The 19,558-nt window shown below is 33.9% G+C and overlaps 1 protein-coding gene across 5 annotated transcripts in view; it reads left to right on the top strand.

The window, feature by feature from the left end:
- Positions 1-19,558, top strand: part of ANGPT1 (angiopoietin 1) — a 242,052-nt gene that overhangs the window by 170,826 nt on the left and 51,668 nt on the right. For all 5 annotated transcript variants that reach the window (XM_055313861.1, XM_055313860.1, XM_055313863.1 and 2 more), the window contains exon 5: positions 16,758-16,885. In XM_055313861.1, coding sequence (XP_055169836.1) covers positions 16,758-16,885 — 128 coding nt within the window. The remainder of the gene's footprint in view (positions 1-16,757; positions 16,886-19,558) is intronic.

The following is a 19,558-nucleotide window of genomic DNA, read 5'->3' as shown; positions in this document are numbered from 1 at the left end:
AAATAAATAAATTAATTTAAAAAAAAAGAACTCTTATGTGGAGAAGACCAAACCAGGGTGTATATATATATATATATATATATATATATATATATATATATATGTATTAGTTTCAGGTGTTGGAAATACAAATTTTTAATATGACTAATATCTGGAGCCACTTAACCATTGAAAATATTGTAGTCCTGTGTCTCTTTAGAAGATATTTATCCATCTGCCCATCCCCACCCAACAGTTATTGAATGAGTGCTTCTGTGTACACTTGTCCACTTCAAGAAAATCCTCTCCCTAGCTTCAGGAGAGCTCTTCAAAGTTTGGAGCTTAAAGTCATCTTCTGTAGTTCTGCTTGCTAATCAGCCTTTCTCTGAGTGAAGATGCGATGAATCGTAAATAGTGATGAGTGAAAGAGAAGACCACTTACATCTGAAAGTTATGGTTGTCACTAAGCTGTGGCTTATATGACCATTCATGTGGTAGTTCTGTGCACATATGTAATATACCTACTACAGAGGCTCCTTTAATTTAATAGTGGACTTGAGCTATATGAAAAATTAGCTCAATTCCATCCTTTCATGTATAGATATGAATATAGATGATACTTCCATATGAAGTGATCTTGTTTTAAAGACATTTCACATTTCTCTATTACACTCCATTACCTTGAGTTATATCTCCTTTAGATAGTCGAAACAAGTCCTTAATATACTTTGTAAGGAGTATTTTTTAAACAGTAAGTTCCCAGAGCTCCATTTGGGTGTGCTCAGAAATGTGATTGGGAAGGAAAAAACCTGCTAATCAGTCAGCGCCTGCCAAAACCTTGAGTTAGAGTCCACTGGAAGGAAAGCTTGGTATGATTTTGCCAGGGAATTTTAATAGAACTCATGAGTATTTAGAAATTAAGTATTAATATGAGACATATCTATTCTCATATTGAACTGAATACATTAGAGGGAACATTGAAAACATATTTTTCTTATCATCCTGAGACTTAAAGCACATGGAGTTGAGTATTTCTTTTTTTTCTTTTTTCATGATGTTAGAAATATCAAGCCCTGGTGATTCTCACAGAGCTCATATGTCTGCCTACTTATCATAATTTCACTTCTTTTCTGATTATTTGTCTAATAAATATGTCTTTAAACTTTTAGAGGCAGAGCTGGAAGTGACTGCAAAAGTGAAATTCCTGGCTAGGTTTGAAGTTTGGGTGCAACATCAGGCAACCAAACATCTGTTCAAAAAACATTTATCAAAAATTATGATCCTGATACATGCTACCCATAACATACACTCAGGGTATGAGAAAAGTAACTGTGTCTCTTTTGTGATATAGCATATCCAAAACAAATAAAAATAAGATAGATAAATTGTCTAATACTTCAGGCTTCTCAATATTTATTTTCTTTTTAGTGATACAATCCTAAAATAAATTCTGATGTAATTGCAGGACTTGTGATCATCATGTAAGTCTATTACCCCATTTTCCAATGAGATCTGTGCTCTAGTAATCATAGATTTTATTTGCTGCTTGTTATATTTGTTTTCTTTAATTCTATAGTTAATATCCTAACCAAATATTTGATCATTTAAGGACTCAAAAGACACAAAAATGGAAAATGCCTCTTACTAAGGTTTCCATCAAGATTTTAATTCTCTGCATATCTTCATTTTCACTGGTGCCATATTCTTTAGTTTTGGTGAATTTGAAATATTGGATTAGAATAAACTTTTATTTCATCCTAATTCCAAAACATATAAGTAAAACCTTTCCCTACTTTTGTGACCAACAACTCGTTTATTAAATGGATTTATTATTTATCAAGGGATTTTATGTAAATATTCTACTTTCATATTTAAATATATGCAAATACACCTAATCAATATACCACAATAAATGTGTCAGTTTTAAAAATGTATATTTTAAGAACTCAAAGAATAGTCTTCTAGAAGATTTTCTAAAATCTTCATGAGCTGTGTTATAATATAAAAGCCAAAATGTTTAATTGACTTCAGGGTCCTCTCTTTCTAACTTGACCCAATCACTTACGGAGACAGCCTGGATATAATACTACAAAGTATGAGAAGAAATTTTTAGTGAATTTTCTTTGTCATCAGCCACTAATTTAACCTTTATGAAACTGTTTCATCATTTTATAAAGTCAGGATAATTGTGTCTACTTCTCAGTGACAGGGAAAGGGTTAAATTAGGTACTGCCTATAATAGCAGACAGCATATGACATAGTTGACTCACTAAACTTTAGTTCCTTCTTTCTCCTCCAAGTGACAAGGTTCAATTAAACACAAATTTATTAAGTGCTGTCTATAACCAAACTTTCTCTCATGGGAAATGTCTGATATACAGTTAGTGCTCAAGTATGTTTAACTGTTGACAGCCATTCAAGCAGTTTCTTTTAGCCTTGGTTTTCTTATCTAAAATGGGGTCATAATGCATACCTGATGAGTTTTTAGTAAATTAAAAGAAGTTTTCATAGAACATACAGCATTGATGCCTATTAATAGTAAATGCTGAAAAAATGTAGTTTATTTTTAAGTCTTCTAACATGTTTATAACTCACTAAAGTTACATGATAAAAGCATTCTTAGGAAGTGTTGGCTGGCAATTTATACTTTCCCTAACGTGTGTTTGGTCCAGGAATTATAAATCCATCTTTGCATGTAGGGATTATTTTTGTTTAGCTTCACAGAACTTTTCCTACTAAAATAGCTAATGTTGGAAGATAAATTCAAGCTAAGTACAATTTTTAATAAACAGACTTTTTGAAATAATTCACCAACCTGTCCTCTTGTTCCAAACAGGCAGTTGTGGTGTCTTAGGCAAATAATCATTTCAAACTGAATTGCATTCATTTTGTATTGCTTCTGGTAACACATTTATTTTTGTCTGACTTTTGTCTGCAAACATTTGGCCACATTTATTCTTAGAAACATTACCCACTAAAAAAATATTGCCCTCAATGTTATCATAACATCAAAACCTAGCTGATTGCTTCATATTTCTGGCAATTCACAGTTATTGCTGGAATTAAGTAGTTTACATTGATAATGGCATGGAAACAAGGCTTGGAATTCTTCTGGGAAGGATAATCAGGTACTGTGGCCGTCAAACATTCACCAGTCATCTTTATGTTCAGATGTGTTTAAGCTATTGTCACATACATTGAGTACACATGAAGCAAACATTGTATCATGTGATCAAGAATTTAATTAGTAACAAAGCATTTTTAAAAAGGAAGAAAGAAAATAATATTTAGCCTTCCCTCTTCACCATGGGCTGGTTTTCTTACTGTCTAAATCACCTTGGAGAATCTTTCTGCAGAGGCTATTTCAAACAGCTCAAAGAACATGTATGTTTGCCAGAAGTCATGGCAGGGAGTGGCATATACCTAAATGCATAGCCTAAATCTCAGAGTTAAAGCCAGGGTAACAGTAAAGATGGAGTTAGAGAGGTATTGAGAGAGATCAAGGAAGCTGCATTTTTTTTTTTCTCTGAAAACAGTAAGGAGTCATGTCAATATATGAGGACAACGTTGGCATTACATTTTAGGAAAAAAAAATTATCCCTGTCACCACGTAGGAGAATGTACTGGAAAGTTGATAAGCTTGGGAGCAGAAGGACCAGATGACCATTTTGCCATTATTATTAAAATATTAGCAAATATTTGGAGAGTAAAAGTCAATCTTCTGATCCCTTTGCATATATTAATTCATTCAGTTCTAATAACAACTCTATAAGCTGGGTGCTTTTATTAGCTTTCTATGACAGATAAGGAAACTAGGCACAGGGAAGTAAATCATTTCAAATATCACACTGCTAGCAAGTGGGTAAGCTGAGATTTGAAATCAGAGTCTGATTCTAGAGCCTGTACATTATCCACTGTACTATGATGGGGAGGGAAGATAGAGTTGATAGTGGTTTTCATCTAATTCTCAAAGGATTTTCTAGGAGAAAAATAATGAGGTCAGGATCAAAGAGGGACAAATGGAAAGGCAGATGGTGAGGAAATTGGTGAACAAAGAGAATTAGAAACAACAGGAAATAATGACCTATTAGTTAAATATAACTCAATTTTCTGGGTTCAGTAACTGAGGGGATGTTGATGACATACCTTAAAATCATCAACATGTAAAGAGAAACATGTTTAAGGGGGAAAGATAATAAGTTTAGTTTGGGGTTTGGGGCATACATTGACTGAGATGACTATGGGAGATTCAATTCTGGAAGTCAGAGAAATAGGAATTTGGAATTCAGGAGTGAAATCTGGATGACCACATAGATTGCTGTGTCCTCAGAGGAGACAAGTGGTAAATCCATGCAGCAAACAAAATCACTGAAAGTGTGTATAAAAGCAATGACTCAACTATTTGGGGGGCTGTAGATTCATTTGAGAATCTGATAAAAACTAGCCTACGTTTCCTTCTCACATAGTGCAAACACTCAGGTACAAGTTTATGTGTGCTTTCAGAGAATTTACATACCAAGATTCTTAAAATAATAGAAATGCAAAATCAAAGAAATTTGAAATTTCTTTAAGGAGTGGTTAAAAAGAGAGCGGAAAGAGGGATGCCTGAGTGGCTCAGTGATTGAGCAGCTGCCTTTGGCTCAGGGCATGATGATCCTGGGGTCCTGGGATTGAGACCCTCATGGGGCTCCCCACAGGGAGCTTGCTTCTCCCTTTGCCTATGTCTCTGCCTCTCTCTCTGTGTCTCTCATGAGTAAATAAATACTATTTTTAAAAAAGAGACTGGAAAGAAAACAGAATTAGGGAGAAAAAACAGTAGTGAGGAGTGCTATGGCAGAGAGAAAAAACTGCTATAAAACATCTCATCTTTGTGGCAAAAAAGCAGAAAGCCCTGCCCCCCCCCCACCCAGGGAGAGTTTGGGTGACATGTATGGCTCAATTACATGGGTCAAAGACAAAAGTGAGCAAGAGGAAGTAAAAGCAAAATACTGTCTACCCATATTTAGCAAACCTAAATGTGAAAGAACAGATAACAGTTTGGGTAAGGATGCACACAGGATAGAAAGAAGTAAAAGAAACTTAAATACAGAGAGACACAAACATGTTTATATATTTAGGTCCCTAACATGAATTTCAAATTTCAAACCATAAAGAGCTTCTCATGCAATTCATTAAAAAAATTTTTTTCACATCATCTGAAAGACATAATGACTGATACTATAAATTTTTAAGTGATCTAAATTAGTTGGTTTAAAATGTCTTTCCCAGAGGCTGATTGCAGTGGTATGGAACTTCTGATCATTATTTTCAGTCCTCTGGCCTTCTGTAAAGGGGAAATGAGGCATTTGTTTCTTTCCCAGTGCTGAGGAGACATTTGGTTCTGTTCTCAGAATAATTCTACCATCTGAAAGGAATTTACCTCCCGTGCAGTGTCTATTGAGTTTGTGAAGTAAATCATTCAGTCAAGGGATGAGATAGTTTGAACTCCTGCAAGTCCCTTGAGTTAAGAATGATTCTAAAAACATCACAAGCAATGGGAGGAAATTAAAACTTTTTGAATGTCACTTATATAAACATTGATAAAAATAGAATATATCATTTTCATTGACTGAGTAAAATATTTAGGTTTTCGTTGACTACTTGTAATGCACAATTTAACATTAGGTAGAAAGAGAAAGAAAAATACAGGAAGTCATCTGCTGCATACTACAGTGAGCACTTGTTCCCATTTAATGAGGGAAATGCTTTATCTTGACAGAAAATTATATGTCAAACATTTACAATTTCCTTAAAACCAACCACACTTTCTAGCACTTCCTTTCATAAAACCCAGTGGCTTTAAGGGGAAAGTGACTGTTTATTTTTAGAAATGGTATATTCCTTCTTTTTGATGGAGCATGTTATCTGCCTTTTGAAAAGCTGTAATTTCTGTAAAAACAAAAATTGCGTGAATAGCAGATAGCCAAACTAATGATAACAAAATAAAAAATAGTTCAGCCTTTGACCTCTCCCATGAATTATTTTAAACCACATCTTTTGGGGGAGATTTGAAACTTGTGTCTAATTCTCTTTTGGAATTAAAGTTTCAATTTCAGAAACCAAACTATCTGAAAAGGGATATCTCCTGGTTCTGGCTGGACCTGAAAGTTTCCAAGGTGAAAGGCCACACACACACACACACACACACACACACACACACGTTGCTTTTATGTTCCAACATTTCTTTCTTTTTTTTTGTTCCAACATTTCTATGAGCAAACTCCATTTCTTCTAATTTTGTTCTTTCATGGTCTGGTTTGTTAAAGCAAAGAAGCACAAAATATTTTTAATAGAATTTCAACTAAGTCATTTCCTGGACTCATCCACACGAGAGTTGAACTGAATAGATATTTTCTAAGTCCAGGAACGTAATGGAACAGTGGTTACTTACAGATAAGCTCTAGTACTTTACACTGAGTCCAAATGACACCTCTAATTACTTGGAGAGAAAGTTAAAAAAAAAAAAGACAAAAACACATTTTATTAACCAGTATGTATTCATCACATCAACCATACAGTGAAACTCCTATGAAATGTCTCTGCTTTAAAAAGGGAGAAAAAAATGAAATAAAACCTGAGAAATATTATAACCATACAGTTAATCTTAAATACATAGAAACAAAATAATATTAATTTTCACCATTTTTCTAAAAGTTGATTGTAAAGAGCCTTTATAAACTATTGGTAAAAACACATTTTTAGTTTCCTATTAGAGCTCACCATTTATTTTCAACTAAAGAATATCACATCATAACTAAGGACACTGGTATCTCATCTCACTGCTGGCTTGGATGTTTACATTCTGGATGGGACCATCTCCATTAAGGAATCACATTAATATGTGACCTACTAAGAATTATCTACTTTTTTGATGAATTTATGATAAAGTTAAATTATTAAATGAAATACCAATTAAGCTAAACCTCTTTTAGTGTGTATTCTATTGTGTCTTTGCAAATACCCACAATTATTTTTAGGTGTGAACATTCTGTTTAATAGCTAGCATGAGTTCCTTTAGAGTAGTGAATTTGAACTTTGAGTTTCATTTTAAGTGGAGATTTGGTTCTAAAGGAAGGTTTTCTGGTTGTTTTAGCCTCATGTACACACTTACATATGCACAAATAAACTGAATCTCAACCATAATTAATCTTCCAGCTCATCTCCCTAGAGCTAGGACTTCGACTGAGACAGTCACCTAACCAGTGTCTTGGAGCAGCTATGATATATGCCATCTATAGGGCAAGACTTGGTGGTCTAACAGGAGCAGGAATCAGGGCATCTGAGCTCTAGTCCCAGTTCTGCTGCTAGATTGCTCAACATAAAAGTACCACACACCTTAGAGTTTGTCTGGTGCCCTAGACAAATCCACATATTCTATGACTCATTAATCATTCAATTTCTTCTCTTCTTTTTCTATCACTTCTAATGACTAGGAAAAGTCTCAAGTTCAGAATAAAGCTCAGCATGGTAATCAAGTATTATATTTTACCACAAAAATAAGATTCGAAGTGATATACCTATGGTGGCAGTCAGCCTTTATTTATTCAAAACTTCAGAGTGAAGTATTTTGGTTTTGGTTTTGGCTTGGGAGAGGAGGTTGTTGTTGTTGTTGTTGTCAGTTTTCTAAAGCATCTGGCAACTGCTTTCCATTTATAGCATTGCCCAAGGACTTTCATTAAATTTTTAATGGCTTTTACTGAAATAAATTATTTGTCTACTCATAGCAAAGCACAAAAGATACCCTTTATGCTTTCCAACATGCGTGGGAAATCTTTCGTTCAAAATCGATATATTCCACTCAGGCCAAAAACATTAGGTGGGAAATTAACACACATGAAACACCTGAAATATTTTTGTTAATTAAATGACCTTCTGAACAAATGGCAAGGGTCATGTAGCACTCATAACTACCCATCAGGGTGCCCAAAAGGAAAACACAGAAATAAATTTTGTGAAAAATGAGTATTACTTTATTAAACAAATGAGTATAAATCTCTTTTCAACTTTCAATTCCTTTTTTGGTCCTAGGTTGCTTTAAGTATAATATGCATTAAATACACATTCAGTTATATATATGAGTCATTTCACATTTGAGGAACACTGGAAATTTTATTTGAATACACTAAGCAAGCTAAAGTAGAATTATGTAGAATTACTTGATTTTTCATTATCCTGCACTAAAAAAAATAGCATAAAATTAGCCATCTACCTATGGCATAGGTTGGTTTGCAGGTCCATATAGATTTAACAGTTTATGCACCTTATACATACACTTCAGTATTACCAAAAATGTATACGTCTACAATTATACATATGGGTAACATATGTATAATTCTGCAGATAGTTAAAATGCATCTCTTTAAGTAGTAAAATGTTAAATTTAAAAATATAGTGATGGTACATTTTCTTCATTGCTTTCATCTTCTCCTTTTTCAGAAAAGATTGAATAAAATTGAAGCTTTTTGCAATAATTTGATTCACTCTTATCAGCATGATTTAATTTACATCAGAATACCATGATGCCTTTGGAAAAGTATATAATTTGTCCCTTATATACTGCTCAAACTGTTCCCGTTTCTTATTTTTGCCTACTTCTAAGATTACTGTCTCTTCCTCATACACACAAAAATCCTTTTGATTATCAATTTGTTGTTGTTATTGTCTTCATGCCTCATTCTAGAAGGTGAACACAAACATACGCCCACACAAATACCCACATATATGCTCACCCTCCCTTTCTCCACTAGCATTTCCTCTAAATCTGTCGCTTCAGCAGATAGTCCAGAGGCTGGGACATCAAGTAATTAGGCTTATGAGAATAATATCTAAGACTAATGGGGGTAAATTTTGGTCAGCATGATTTTTAGGATATAGACATTATGAAATCTAATACAGCTGCTCAGGCACTTCTTATTTCCTAATGTTCTGTTAGCTTTTGAAGTTGTGGGCCAACAGTGCTCCACATTTTTGCTATGAGTTTCCACCTCACAGATAATTCTGTTGCCTGTGGTTCTTGTCTATCCTCATCTCAACATTTTTCTTCTTTCTTATCTTTTCTGACCCCTGTCACTCTTCCAATACTTCCTGCTTCCAAGAGAAAAGGCTGTAGCCATTCTGAATTCAGGCCTGTCCTGATTCACCCAAGACCCTGAGTATGACCTTGTCATCTGAGATAAGTATTGCTGGGGACTCTGTGACAGATGAGTCATTGGAGTCCTGTTTGGATTTGACTTCGTTCTAGGGGCCAGTAAGAGATAGTTAAGATTCTTGGCTTTATAGTCAAAAGAGTTCCACTACTTAGAAGTTTTGGTGAAGTTAGAAAGCATCTCTTAGCCTCTGTTTCTCATATATATAACAATATATTGATAGTCATACTTCATAAGGTATTTATGAGAACTAAATGAAACAAAGCATATAAAACATACCTGGGTCACAAAATTCAGATTTGAACACATAGTAAGTATGCTAGTTACTAATTGTGAGTATGTCAATTTATCTTATCATGATCATTAAACTTCCACCAAGAAGATGGCGGGTAGTTAAGATTTTAAGTATCATCTGCAGAATACGCACATATAATGAACAGTTCTTTTGATAAAAAAATTTAATTAAAGTAATGTACTAAGTAAATGATGTTCAAGTGTTCTCTTATACTGGGGTTAGGAGGACTATGGGGGAAAGAATAGTAGATTTTAAAAAGAGAAGCTTTTGGCTACTTATCCAAAAACTTCAGATTTAAAGTATTTACAAATAGAATATATATGTTTGTTATACTGTGATATAGCAGTTTACATTATATGTAATACATATATACATATATATGTGCAAATATATTACATTAAACTGTATGTAATTGCCATTTTTGTAGGTTAAAAACAATCATGCTGAGATATTTAGATCTCCTAGATATTTAGGTTCGTATACAGAAGTTATATATAAAATAAAGTACCAACTTTGAAATTTTCAATTCAGAAGCATAAAGCTTTCGTGTATATATATATATATAGTTATATGTGTGATATATATTTATAAAGTTATTGGTAAGTATCCCTCACCCTCATACCCACCATTTAATATTGAAATAATGATTATTGCCTATAAATCTTTTAACTTACCACCACCCTTGAATGCAAGGTATTACCTTCTTCCACACTTAAAAGTCTTTTCAAATAAATTAGGAATTTAGGGTGTGTTTTCAAATGGCTTTTCCATGAGGTGCCCACACACCTGGCTGAAAAGTATGGAATCTAATCAATCAGTTGTTTGCTTGTTCTCACCTTATCAGATATGATGATTTACTTATCCATATACTCAGTTAACTTAGTTTCCTATTGTGGTGAGAAATTATAGGTTTAGGGTTGATTCCTCTACTGTGATCTCCATAGTGATGATGGTCCAATAAGTAACACAAGAATTATCCTTAAACCAATAACTTGATCCACATATATTCTGATGCTTGCTGAATACTGGAGAGATAGGAAGCATTAGCCACATCTAAGATTTAAAAAGGATATTTGAAGAATTGACCCCTTTATAGTAACTTATTAGGAAGTAAGTAGGATCAAGGACTATGGCTTTTTACATTGTCTTTGGTATAGCAAAGGCTAATTGCCTTCTGTATTCTATACTAGGTTTGCTACAACTCAGAATTACCTATTCTACATTCCAGGAAGTTTTCTTTTGAGGGTTCATCTGAATTGAAGTGACCCTGCCTCAGCTTTATGATTCTTCCCTCAAGTCTTCCCAGTGGTAGACATGCCATCTGGATTGAAATTGGTTGGGCAAATAAAAGGAAGAGCCAGATAAAGTCAATAGTTGCTGCAATCAGGGTCTCAGGTTGCTTATTGACTGAATGTTGGCTGGTGAAAGACAGACATGCACCTGCTTGTGTCTCTATTCTTTCCCTTCAGATCATTAAGATTAGGCTATAGAGATAAGGCTAAATGAAAAGAATGAATAATAATTCTTTCCTAAGACTTTCTAGATTTATTTGCTGATATTGGTGTGCACAAAATCTTTGAATTGCCATACCAGGCTTTTAAAATTTAGTTCAGATAAACTGTTCTACTTTTTTTTGTTTTCATTTTCATTCAGCTGTTCTCTCTTCTGAACAGCCTTCCCCAAGTTTACCTGACAGAATTCATTTAAACCTTTGGTCATTTATGATAGATTTTCTTTTTTAAAAAAAATTATTTATATTAGAGAGAGAAAGAGAGGGTGAGCAGGGCAAGGGCAGAGGGAGAAAGAGAAAGAATCTCAAGCAGATTCCATGCTGAGTATGGAGCCCCCACATGGGGCTCGTTCTCACAACCCTGAGACCATGACCTGAGATGAAATCAAGAGTCTGACGCTTAACCAACTGAGCCACCCAGGTGCCCCTAGAATTTCTATTCCATTTCCTGAAAAGTTTACTTCAGACCTTTCCACTTTTATCAAGGCTAAATCTTACTCCTATCATCTCTCATTTTTTAATATATGACTTAAATTCTTCCTGAATATTCCCAGTGAAATTGGTACATACCTTCAAAATAACAATTGTGTGCATTATCTCTCTTTGGTGCTGCTAACATTATATCTCTAGAAGCTGTTGCTAGTCATCTTGTGACCAGGTAAAGAGTCATCATCTGAGTCAAAAAAAAAAAAGATAAACCAATTCCTGTTCACATTCTTTGAAATATGATTATTCTTTACCTAAAACTCTATTCTACACCGTCTATGATTGAATACATTATCTTTTTCCTTGAGCTAGCTTGAATGGAATTCTCTATCATGGAGGGTACAAATCATGGATATAATTACCAAGAGATATCATGGAAGAGTTACTAATATAGTGGGTCTTTCTCTTATCAGCCTGTGATTATGTTACAAGCAGATTGTGGTTGTCTCAGGTCTATATCTTCACAAACTAGGAAAAGTCATACACATAGAAGATGCTCAATCAGTATTTGTTGAATTAATAATTATAGCATGGATTAAATTAAGAGGGGACAGGAGACAGGCTTTTAAATTGAGAAACTAATAAAAAACAGTCTATTTGTCTTAAATTTTGGTGTTTATTATTTTTTAACTGATGGCAAATGAGAAATGATAGTGGGGCCAGTAAGAGAAAAAAAAAACACAGAGTTTAGAAGGAAAGATTAGGCAACATTAAAAAAAAATGGAAGCTGAGGGGGCAGTGGGAACTGCCCAACAGACAAATAAAGATATGGATCTGGAGGTCAAGAGAGAAGCGAACATACAGTGTCAAAAATGCTTATATAAAAAATCCGTGTAGAAGTTTGAAGGCATGATAGATAGTTTGCAAAAAAAAAAAAGCAAATGTATAAGCAATAGAGATTTAAGAATAGAACCTTGGTCAGCATCCATATGGTGGATGAGGAGAGGAAGAGAACCCAATGAAGATGAAAGAGAAAAGACAATTGGAAAAGAGTAAAGGGACCAAGAGAGGTCAACACAGAAGGCAAGGGGAAAGATAGGCAAAGCCAACTTCTGTAGTATGGGGAGTAAGTTGAAGGAAATACCAAATAGCTTTGATCTTCATAGTAAACTGTAAAACAAAGTCATATATTAAAAAATGAGAGATGATAGGAGTAAGATTTAGCCTTGATAAAAGTGGAAAGGTCTGAAGTAAACTTTTCAGGAAATGGAATAGAAATTCTAGGGGCACCTGGGTGGCTCAGTTGGTTAAGCGTCAGACTCTTGATTTCATCTCAGGTCATGGTCTCAGGGTTGTGAGAACGAGCCCCATGTGGGGCTCTATACTCAGCATGGAATCTGCTTGAGATTCTTTCTCTCTCTCCCTCTGCCCTTGCCCTGCTCACCCTCTCTTTCTCTCTCTAATATAAATAATTTTTTTTAAAAAAGAAAATCTATCATAAATGACCAAAGGTTTAAATGAGCAGCATGGAGAACATAGCTGAGTTTAGAAAACATGTATTTCGATGGCATTAAAAAACCTCACTTTAGAGTCTGCAATCTGGAAGCAGGGTGTTAAAATGAATAAATGGCCTTCCTTGGGTTGGGATTTATTCATGCAAGGGATTCGTAGGTAAAAGGACAGTGAGTGGAGAGCACCATGAATTGTCCCTGAACTGTTTTAATGCCTGACCATGAGATACAAGTTAGGAAGGAAGGAAAGAGAGACCACTGAGAGACTTGGTGGTAATGGTGGGATCCAGACTCTCAATTAGAGGAGAGACAAACTCACTAATAATTAAAGGGAAAGGAAAAAAAAAAAAACATGTGTATGATTAAAGAAGGAACTTCTAGATATAAAGATCAATTTTTAAATTCATTCTTTTAAACCAGTCTATTATTACAAAAAGTCTAAGCTGCTTTACCAGATGGATAAACGCCTCCAGTCCATTCCCCCCGGCACTGTCCAGTTGATGCTGCTTTTATCCTCTTCCACCGCGTTTTCCATATCTGTATCTTGTCATTCCCCTTCCTATAGACATTATCTTCCATTTTATTAAATCTCAACACCTCTACAAAAATGTATCCTTAGGTCTGACACTTGTAATGGTCAGTAAATTCATCTTTTTATTGTCTTTCTATGTTTTAAAATGTTTACTATAAGTCCAATGTTATAATATGTAACCATGTATCTCCAGTACATACAAAGAAAATAATTAGTCATAAAAATTAAAGTTATGGGATTAAAGCCTCTACAATCAATGTGTTGTTATAGACATCATATGTCATTTCATCTGAAATCTTTACATTTTAACTATTGAGATAAAGCTAATATATGCAGCAAGATGAGATTACCTTTTTTTAGGCTTAAACAGTGGTATAATGTGATATAGTCAATGAATAAAATAAGCCAATTGACCAACTTTGATAAGGAGAGGCCAGTTCAATAAAGTACTAATATAATTAGTCAATTGTAACTTCCCTAACCTTTGGTCAGCTATAATATTGGATTTGAGGGTGGAAGATCCACTATTCCATTGACTGGACTTGCTGGCCTTCTCTAGCCTACTAGTGTAGGCTCTTACTACTAGTAAGAGAGAATAATAGTTTAATGCTGCCATTAAAAATAATATTATTACTGTAACAATAATAAAAACTACCATTTCTTGAGTTCTTACTGTAATTCAGTCACTTTCCTCTGTGTTATGTAATCCATACAGTTGCATCAGTGATATTTTTAACTCCCTCACTTCGTAGATCAAAAAAACAAAAACTGAAGATCAGTCTACCTTTGTAGAAGGGACTTTCTCAAACCGTAGTATATAATACAAATGTCAAACATAAGCTGTGAATGGAGCTTTTAAACTGATTTTAAATGTTTTAATACTCTAAAATATAGCCTGGATTAAACTTTCAAGCTTGATATTTACTAATTATTAATTAAATACAAGCAATCTAATCTTTCTGGAAAGAATGACTAATTCTTCTGGAAAGAACATGCTTCTATTTTTCAAAAACATCAAACTATATTTCAAGAAGGTGAAGTATCTTCATAAGGTATGTTGCCATTACAATCACAACAAATCCATAGTATAACCGTAGCACTGTTTGTACCTTTTATGATGGAATCTTCAAACTATTTTTCCAATTATAAGACTTTACATTCATTGTTTGGACATCATTTTTATAGAATTATTTTCTGGAAAAATAAGGTAATATTCAACTTCTTTCCTTTTTCTCCGTTATTGAAAATGTGTGTGGGCTTCCCTCTTCCCATGCAACAGTCTCTTCACCCACATCTTCCTGAGGAGGAAAAGAAAAGAGGATGGGAGGTGACAAAGAAGTGGGAATGGAGTACATTCTCACTGCATAACTAACCAAGGGAAGGCAGGAAGTGGTGTGTTCAGTGAGAAGCATTTTCTCCTTAGATAAGTGATTTTCTCCATTTCTTACCCAAAAAAGAAAAATGGGTTTACCGATGAGTTCCTCTTGACCGCATCTTCCTGTGTTCATCCTCTCAAGGGATCATAAATTTTATTTGGCATTTCTTTACAACCCTTTTTTTTTTTTACATCTAATTTGGTTATTTTCAACTTGTTTCAACAGAAGATTAAACATTTAGAATTTAGGAAGATTTTGTTTTAGAAAAATAGTCTTAAGCAAGTGCAAATGAATTGCATTGATGTTTTTCAGAACAATACTTTTAAATTAACCCATCAACACATCCATTGCGATTAAAGATAGTTTCCAAATAAGCATTTATATATTCATTTTAAAATTGCTATTGGATACCTTCTGTGCCATGCTTCTTCACTGTCATATGAATGTGTAGTCCTCAGATTATTTGTTCTGTGTTGATATTGCAGCTATAATGGTGGTGTTTAGATGTAATTAATATAAGTAGGCAAAACCATCAGTGTAGACATGAGCTATACAGAAAAACATGATACTATTAAAAGTTAAAATTCTATATTTTGTTACAGCAGCATATCTGAGTGGATATTTCATTTTCATGAAACAAGTATTTTTGAAAATTTGAAGTATTTACATTGATATTCTTTCCTTCAGTTGACTTTATTTTTAATTACCTATAAATAGCAAATTCACACAACTTAAATTTAAATCACGCTAGTGCTTTAGATTGTTGGAGCATGAAACATAAATTTAAAAGCATCATTTAATAGTATACTTTTGATATTCTTATTATAAAATGCCATCATAACTCAGAGGGATTGAAAGAAAGTATTTATTAAATAACATGACACTTTGAGGGCAAGGTGATAAAATAATGTTTAAAAACTTCTTAAAGGGTTAATGAAGCCAATTACTAAACTATATATTTATTAGAAAATACTAATCATAGATATTTTATAAATTTGTCATCTATGTCTTTAACAAAGGACTACAAAATATGAGTCATTTTGGTATTTTGAGCTCATTAATAAGAACTTTAAAATAGATGAAAGTCAAAAAAAATAAAATAAAATAAAAAATAAAAAAATAAAATAAAAATAAAAAATAAAATAGATGAAAATCAGTGAATAAAATTAAGTTCTCAGTAGAGCCTATCTAATTAAATTTCCTTTTCCATTTGACTTCCACCTTTACAGAATTCTTCCACTATATCAGTTAATGTCATGTCTTACTCATTTGTGTTATTTTATTTGTATATCACCTGCCTGCTGGTTTAACTTCAGGCATTAAATAAAAAACAAAGTTTTTCTTTCTAGGCAAATTAGGTCAGAGGCTCTTTTCTATTTCTAAATCTAATGATTTTGATGTTTTTGTGTTTTTAAAATAAGAATTTCTAGGAGCTTATCAGTCCAAAGCCACAGAAAAACAATCTACTTTTAGCACTTTAAACCTCCATACAGTATTTTTATGTTTAAATTTGTTATTTTTATTTCTTCCTCCTCCAAAAATGCTGTAGCATTTTTTAAAAGTTTCTTATGAAATGTAGGTAAGAACATTTTAGAATTTTTTGCGAGAAAATTGACTTAATTTATTATTAGTTGGATGTGTTACACCATTAGGTCACTGGTGCTTTGTATTGATATTCCAGGCATTATATAGAGAAATAAAATTTAAGTAAGGAAGGAAAAAATAAAAAGTATTCAGTTATAAATTGCTCTACACATTTTTCCATTAGTTATGTAATGTGTGAGTCAGCTCAAATCTAGTATTGTCTTTATGATTGATTTGTCAGTAAATGCAATATTGACATTTGGAGGAAATAAAGACTTTGCTTAGCTATACTTGGAGTCCATTTGGGTATTAATGGTACTGATACTCTTGTTCACATATTGCAATTTTTTTTTTTGCAGTTTTACTAAAGGGAGGAAAAAAAGAGGAAGAGAAACCATTTAGAGACTGTGCAGATGTATATCAAGCTGGTTTTAATAAAAGTGGAATCTACACTATATATATTAATAATATGCCAGAACCCAAAAAGGTAAAACCAGAAGTGTTTGTTTACGAGATGTAAAGCAGATCCTAGTTGAATTGCTGAATAATCAGATTGATTTGTGAGCTTGTTAAGCTGAAAAAATATATATGCCTGAGCTCTTTTCTTCCAGAGATACTGTTTGCCAGGTCTGTAAAAGATGAAAACCCTATGGTACAGACTTCCCTCAAACCCATGTCTCCAATCCCTCTTTCACAAAGTTTTTTATTTATTCTCTGCTCATTACTGGGATGTCCCATTGCTCATAAATGCTTGCCTTGTGTAGATTACATGTTGAGCTGATATGTACTTCAAGTACACAGAGAAGAGTTAGGAACAATCTTTCAAAGTCCCAAGGACCCAGGTAACACACATCATCTATAGTCTAAATACTGTGGAAGGGATGCCAGGGACATATTGCTATTTGTAGAATCACTGCTCCTATTAGGGTGGGAGAAATATTTTCTATCTTAAATCATAATCTTGATAGGATTTGCTTTTCATGTTTACCTGAAAGAGTGGGTTGGAGGCTAGGATTTATCAGTATGTTGAACAGGATGCAAAGTAAAATTTGAAGTAAGCAAATACTATGTTCCTGCTGTTATATCTCCTTTATATACTCTTTCCCCCCTATTTATTGATTAAATTATCCATCTATTCCTTCACTCAATACATAGTAAGTGGATGTTATTTGTCAATCACTGCCTAGGGACACAATATAGAACAAATAGATCTCACCTTAGTGGTGAAGAGAGACAATGACATAGATAAGTATAACACACTGTAGAAGTGTAGTGATTGAGACAGTCTGCTCAAAGAAAGTTTATGGTGAGCCTTGAAGAGAGCCCTGCTCTTTGACATATGAGTTTTGACCCAAGGTGCCAAGAGGGACCCAATACTCCAAAAGGATTACCTTCCTTTGTAGTGCTCCATCCTCAAATGATGAAACAACTTCCCTCTTCTCTTTGCCCCACCTAAATTACCAGTTCCATGTCCTCATTTCCTGTGGATACTGTGCAGGAGCTCTTGGAAGGCCTGCCCTAATTCCCTCAAGCAGCTTTGTATGACTTTCTCACCAGTAGAGGTCAAAAGACAAGGATTGTGCCTCTTGGTCTTTGATTTCCTGGGACCCAGCATGGTTTCTGGCACAGAGCAGCTCTTCAATAAGTATGTGTTTAAAAGAATGAATGATAATAATATCAACATTTCTATGTAGTATATAGTAAGTAAGCCTAACTTAATCTTCTTGATTATTAGTCTCCTTTGATAGATGAGAGAAATAAATCTTGAAGAGCAGTCTGCCAGATGTTACATCATTGTCAAGAGGAGAGTCTGTACTCTACCAACATCCTCTCTCTCCTGATTTCAGTAAGGATTAGTGGTTTAAGTTAGCTTAGTGTTTTTTATTTCCATTTGCTGGGACATTTTTTTTTTCCTAAAAGGAGGCCTTTCATGCTGTTTTATAATGGGTAAGGATGGAAAATGTGCAGGGGGGCAAAAAAAAGCAGCAGTGTTCCATACATTGCTACCTGGGCCACCTACCACAGAAGTTTGGTTTCACCAATTTTTGTTTTGAGTTTCTATTCAAAATCTCACTGAATTAAGTGTTCCATGGCTTAAAAGAAAGAAAAATAACTATGAGGATACACTGGTGAGTCTAGGAGTAAAGAGAAGAGGGTAACTCATTGTAAACGGGAAGCTTTTGGAGCCTTTAGATCTTATGAAATGAAGCCTGCCTACTCTACTTGTTGATATCTTAAAATATACTTAAATTTAAAATCAGTTGGCATATACATGGGCGTGTATACACATCCACATACTCATTCACCATACGTCTTGCATGTAAACTTGAAGGTTTGGGCCTAAGAAAAAATAGTAGCCTGAGCAGGTAAGCCTGGAAGAGGTGAATTTTTATCACTATAGAAACAGCCCCATGCCTTTTCAGAGGAAAGAAGTTCATGTGGCATCTGGTCAGTACTATAATTAGATTTTAGTTTTATTGGAAATGGCAGAGTGTTGTGAGAGGGAGAGTTCACTAAGCAGAAGGGAGAAAGACTTTGGCCTTTTTCTTGACTTAGGTGTTCCTTTCCTTGTTTTATTCATTCCCCTTTATGATCATGGATCCTCTCACAAGTAGTAGTGTTTTTCTATTATGGAAACTTTAGACTGATAAACCTGAAATTTTTTCATAGGTATTAATTTTTTAAAATACCTCATTTAGTATGGCACTAGTAAGAAAAATTATTGTGTGACTTTCCCATGGTATAATTTAGAAGCTGGTTAATACAGTGGTTCAAATGCACTTAACAATTTGCCAGGTCTATTCTAAGCAATTTAGATGTAAAAAATCATTTGTTTACTCTTTTCAGTAATTCTTTGAGATAAGTACTCCCATTATTCCTATTTTAGAAAAATAACTTGCCCAAATCACATAGTATATATTGAACACAGGCTTTGTAATAAAGGCATCAATTCTAGACTGAATCTCTTAGCAGGGAAGTTAAGTGAGATCATGTTAGTGGTGACTGAAGTTGCACTACTAATAAATTTTTTAATTTTTAATCTGAACCTACATGAGAGACACAGGAAAGAGTTTATTATCAGAAAATTATGTAAAATTGATTCATATTCCAATTATAAGCCACCCTGCTCCTTTCTACCTTATAATCTCATTTTCTTCTC

Source organism: Nyctereutes procyonoides, unplaced genomic scaffold, assembly GCF_905146905.1.
Source record: "Nyctereutes procyonoides isolate TBG_1078 unplaced genomic scaffold, NYPRO_anot_genome, whole genome shotgun sequence".
NCBI classification, from domain to species: domain Eukaryota; kingdom Metazoa; phylum Chordata; class Mammalia; order Carnivora; family Canidae; genus Nyctereutes; species Nyctereutes procyonoides.
This window is presented reverse-complemented; position numbering and strand designations above follow the sequence as displayed.